We start from the raw sequence: 4,670 nt of genomic DNA on the forward strand, positions 1-4,670 counted from the left end.
TCCAAGGTCGGAGAGGTCAACAGGCTGGAAAGGATCAAATGGAAGACTACAACAGTTACCGAAAAACAAAGACCGAAAAATGGGGGATTCGATCCTGCAAATCGGCCAATCAACGGCCGATAGCTGTCGGAGCAAGCGATTGGAACCTGGGATAAAACCAGGTCCCAACGATCGCTCAGGAGCTTTTTCCGTTAGCCGTGAACACGAATTGTGAAGGACGTGCCATCCACAAAGCTGACGACAGACGACGATTCGATCTCCGCATCCGTAAGGCCGCTAGGGTGTATATCAGTTGGACACAGTCCAATCACAAGTCGCTGTTCCAAGGAACCCTACAAATGTCTCTAATCACACGGTGCTGTGATTGGCTGTGTCCAAATGCACCGTGTCCAAGTGCACCGCTCCCAGGCCGCTACCGCGCGGGCACGAATTTTAGTGTGAACCCAGAGGGGACTGCCGTTGCTTGCTGCCGACTGCCCCGCTCCGCTGTTTTTTGGTGAGTCCGTTCCAGAAGGAACGAATAGACTATTTTTAATGATTGGTGTCGCGGAGCGGTGCGGCGTCGGGGAGCTGGGGCTCGGCCATCCACCCTGGGCGAGGGCCAGGGTTTGCGTTCCTCTCGCGAAAGGAGGAGCTCCGCGTATTGTGTGAAAGCCCGACCGAATAACTGCCGACTATCCGCCGTACGCGAGATACCGGGCGAGCGTACCGCCGAAAGCCTACGTGGCTGTCGTGACCTTCGAGGTCACTACTCGGGAATTAGAGCTGCCGAAGACCAGCATCGCGACCGGGTGTATATCAGTTGGACACGGGGCAATTGGACACAGTCCAATCACAAGTCGTTGTTCCAAGGGACCCTACAAATGTCTCTAATCATACGGTGCTGTGATTGGCTGTGTCCAAATGCACCGTGTCCAAGTGCACCACTCCCTCGCGACCGCGAACAGGGATATTTGTATTGTCATTATTGAGAACCGCTGCCGAATAGCGGACAGAATATTTCGCTATTTTATTATCGTATTGTCGCTGCCGACAAATACCAACCGTCTGTAAATTGCTACCGCTGAATAAAAATTCGAATGTATAGTATCCTCATCTGATTATTTTCATAACCGCCAAACGCTTTAACACCTCCGCCTTGTCGAGGAACCAGCCCCTCTACCGAGAGCAGGGCTGAGCTGCCGGTCGTTCGTGTGAGCCAGTGCGAGCCGTTCGGGCGGAGGGCGAGTGGCCCTCGTCGGCGAGACCATCGATTAGAGTTAGCGTTTCGACTTCTTTAGTGGGTACGAACCGCCGTACTTGGCGCCCACTTAGTGTTCCATCTTTTGAGCTGTCGGGTCTCGTCGAAGCTCCCAAACGATCGCCGAAAAGCGAATATTTTGTCGCTGCACCCGATTAGTAAACCGGCTGCACGAGCCGCGAGTGCAGCGTTACAATACATTAATAATTCTATTGAATTATACATATAGAACGTGATAATTTTGAAGAAATTTTATATGTTATATATAATATTATAATCATATATAATTATATATATTTAGATATAATTATATGATTATATATGGAAAATTATTTTCCCGAGTATATATGTAACTTTCTGTATAGCTATTAATATCTTAAGAAATATTGTATTGTAGTATATATAAAATAAATATTATTATACATACATTAATGTATTAAATATTAAGTCTTGCAATATTATTATATTATTACATATGATAGTAGTATAAAGTATGACAATGAACATTATTATAAGTTATTAAATAATATTTATTCTAATATAATGTGAACTATTAAAAATATATTTAATTATTATTAACAGTATGTATAATTACTATGAAATAAGGAAGAAAATATATGATAAGTACAAATGAAATATTTTAATGAGATTATTTCTCAATGAAGCAGTATTAAATTTTTATATTTATTAGCAATAATTTTCAATCAAATTGTATTATTGTTTGTACAAATGTAATGAATAATTTAATTACAAATTTGTTACTTCATGCAATGAAATATATATGTACTAAGTCCAATAATTGTTAATAAGTTAACTTTTTTCTATATTATACTTTTTTATAATCGTTGAAATATTCTGGACAGACAGCCTTTATGTCTAGTATATACGTTTAGTATATTTGCATTTTGCATACACACACACACACAAATATATATATATATATATATGTCTATTCAATTTACATTAGTCATTGATAATAACGAACATTGCATGTATAACACTGACAATAATGAATTAGTTCACACAGTACTGTACCAAAAAATCTGCAACACCTTCAGATATTAATTGTTTATTTTTTAAATGAGAGACCACATTTTCCAGAGACTTGATGCGTTTCATAAGGTTTCTGTTTATTTTCTGTAGCTTTCTAATGTGTTCTCGTCGTTTCATGTCGTTATTTTTAACAAATTTTAAAATTCGACTAGCTCTTCTAGGAGTTTTTACATCAGATGTCATAATTTCAGATATATAGCGAGGTTCTGCATATCGTCTTTTGGGTGTCACATATAAATCATTGGCAGAATCTGAACAGAAAAAAAATATTGCATATTCTTAGATTGTGACATTTGTAAGCAAAACGCTTATAATTTTCAGTTATTATAAGATATAAATATTAATAAATATATATATAAGTATGTTACTGCAACATAACTGACAGGTAAGATATATTAATAATATAACTTACTTAATACATTTCGCACAACATTCTGTGAAAACGAGTTATCTTGTAGCGGACTGATAACTTTCACTGTCTCAATTTGAACACTCAAGTTTCGGAATGGCACATTAATTTGTGGTTTCATATTTTCATCACAATCGTTTGGAATTTCTGATTGCAATTCTGAAATGTATAAAGTTTCTATATATTGTCCTTTTGTACGTGTTTGACATAATTGTAAAAAGAATCTATAAGATTTAGTATAATAATTATTTTATAATACATTAACATATATTACATTAAAAACTGAAAATATATAAAAATTATTATTATGTTTTTCGCTTTCATTGGAATAGTAATTTTTAATGCAAATAGAACAATACATTGCATTCATTAATATATGTGCACTTACGTGATTCATTTGCAAGCACGTTCACTGATAAATAATTATCATTTTGTGGCCTGACATCTGCCGATTCACTTTTTTCATTCGAGGATACAGCTTGTAAATTTATTTTTGATTTCACATATTTTTTATTCTTCCCAAACAAACTTTGCCATTTTCGACTTGTTAAACGAATTAACGGGATTGCTTCTGCATTCAATACATGCCTTTTTGCACGTAATGTTGATCTATGAACCCGGAAATCTTCCGGGCAGAAATGAGAAGAGCAAATATATAGTGGACTGATATCATCCTCTTCTGTCAAACGACAAAATTTTTTCCATTTTGCACAAATCACTGGATTCTTTGGAAATCTAGAAGGATTATTATAGTTAATGCAAATAATATAATTCTAAAGACATAAACTGCATTGAACATTGAAGTTTTTTCACGTCTTTAACTTACTTATGTAAGCTAAGATCTTCGTTCTTAGCTTGTTTTTGTTTACATACATAACAATATCTCACCATTTGTAGAGTACTGTTATAGCTCCTGCACACAAGACGCGGTAATGCTTGCTGCGCGACGGAAGTCCACGCGACAGCCAATCAATATATTGATTTTCCGTAAGAGCTAAAAGGTTATTACGGAAAGCAGCATATTGATTGGCTGTCGCGCGAACTTCCACCGCGCGACAAGCATTACCGCGTCCTGTGTGTAGGAGCAATTATTGTGTACTTCTTGGTCTGTTCTTTTCGGCTGCTCTGCTGAACTAGTGCAATAAATTATGACAATAATAGCGAATTCGGTAGCTTGCACTAGTGCGCACTGAGTTCGCATTAAGGCTTGTTTACAGTACATTCTTATATTTAAGATCGTGTCTTAAATACATATTTAAAAACATTTTAACTAATAAAATGATTCGTACAGATGTTATACATATCATATTATGGTTAAAAATATTTGAGGATTTATTTGAGAATTATTTAAGACAATCTTTAAATATAATAACATACTATGAACAAGCCTTAGTGCGCACTCAGTGCACACTAGTGCAAGCAACCGAATTCGCTATAAGTAAGCAAATTGATTAATTCCATTCCCACGTTTCAAAAATAATCGATTGTGATTGGTCTGTTTACTTACTGCTTATTTCTTACTCCATCTATTGTAGATCGGGTCTAAAGCGTCTTCTACAATGGCAGTAGGAGTAGTAGTAAGAAATAAGCAGTAAGCAAATTGACTAATTCCATTCTCACGTTTCAAAAATAATCGATTGTGATTAGTCTATTTACTTACTGCTTATTTCTTACTACTACTCCTACTGCCATTGTAGAAGATGCTTAAAGCCCATTCTACAATTGCGTAAGCGTAGTCGTGAACGTAAGAGTCAACCAATCCGAATGTTTTATTCACTGATTGCTTTACTCTGATTGGTTGTCGTAATCACTTACAACCACTTACATCCACGTTCACGCAATTGCAGAATGAGCTTAAAGCCCATTCTACAATTGCGTGAACGTGAATGTAAGTGGTTGTAAGTGATTACGACAACCAATCAGAGTAAAGCAATCAGTGAATAAAACATTCGGATTGGTTGACTCTTA

At 36.6% G+C, this 4,670-nt stretch overlaps 1 protein-coding gene across 1 annotated transcript; it reads right to left on the minus strand.

Moving 5' to 3' along the window:
• Window positions 1-1,916: 1,916 nt before the first annotated feature.
• Window positions 1,917-3,675, minus strand: LOC116845756 (THAP domain-containing protein 1). The gene is made up of 4 exons (XM_032818813.1): window positions 3,529-3,675; window positions 3,091-3,437; window positions 2,706-2,861; window positions 1,917-2,544 (listed from the first exon to the last, which is right to left on the minus strand). Exons 1-4 carry the CDS (start codon window positions 3,591-3,593, stop codon window positions 2,255-2,257), a joined length of 858 nt encoding a protein of 285 aa, XP_032674704.1. The 5' UTR covers window positions 3,594-3,675; the 3' UTR covers window positions 1,917-2,254.
• Window positions 3,676-4,670: the final 995 nt, after the last annotated feature.

Source organism: Odontomachus brunneus, unplaced genomic scaffold (assembly GCF_010583005.1).
Source record: "Odontomachus brunneus isolate Ranch 3 - 2012 unplaced genomic scaffold, Obru_v1 Obru_scaffold_057, whole genome shotgun sequence".
Taxonomy (NCBI): domain Eukaryota; kingdom Metazoa; phylum Arthropoda; class Insecta; order Hymenoptera; family Formicidae; genus Odontomachus; species Odontomachus brunneus.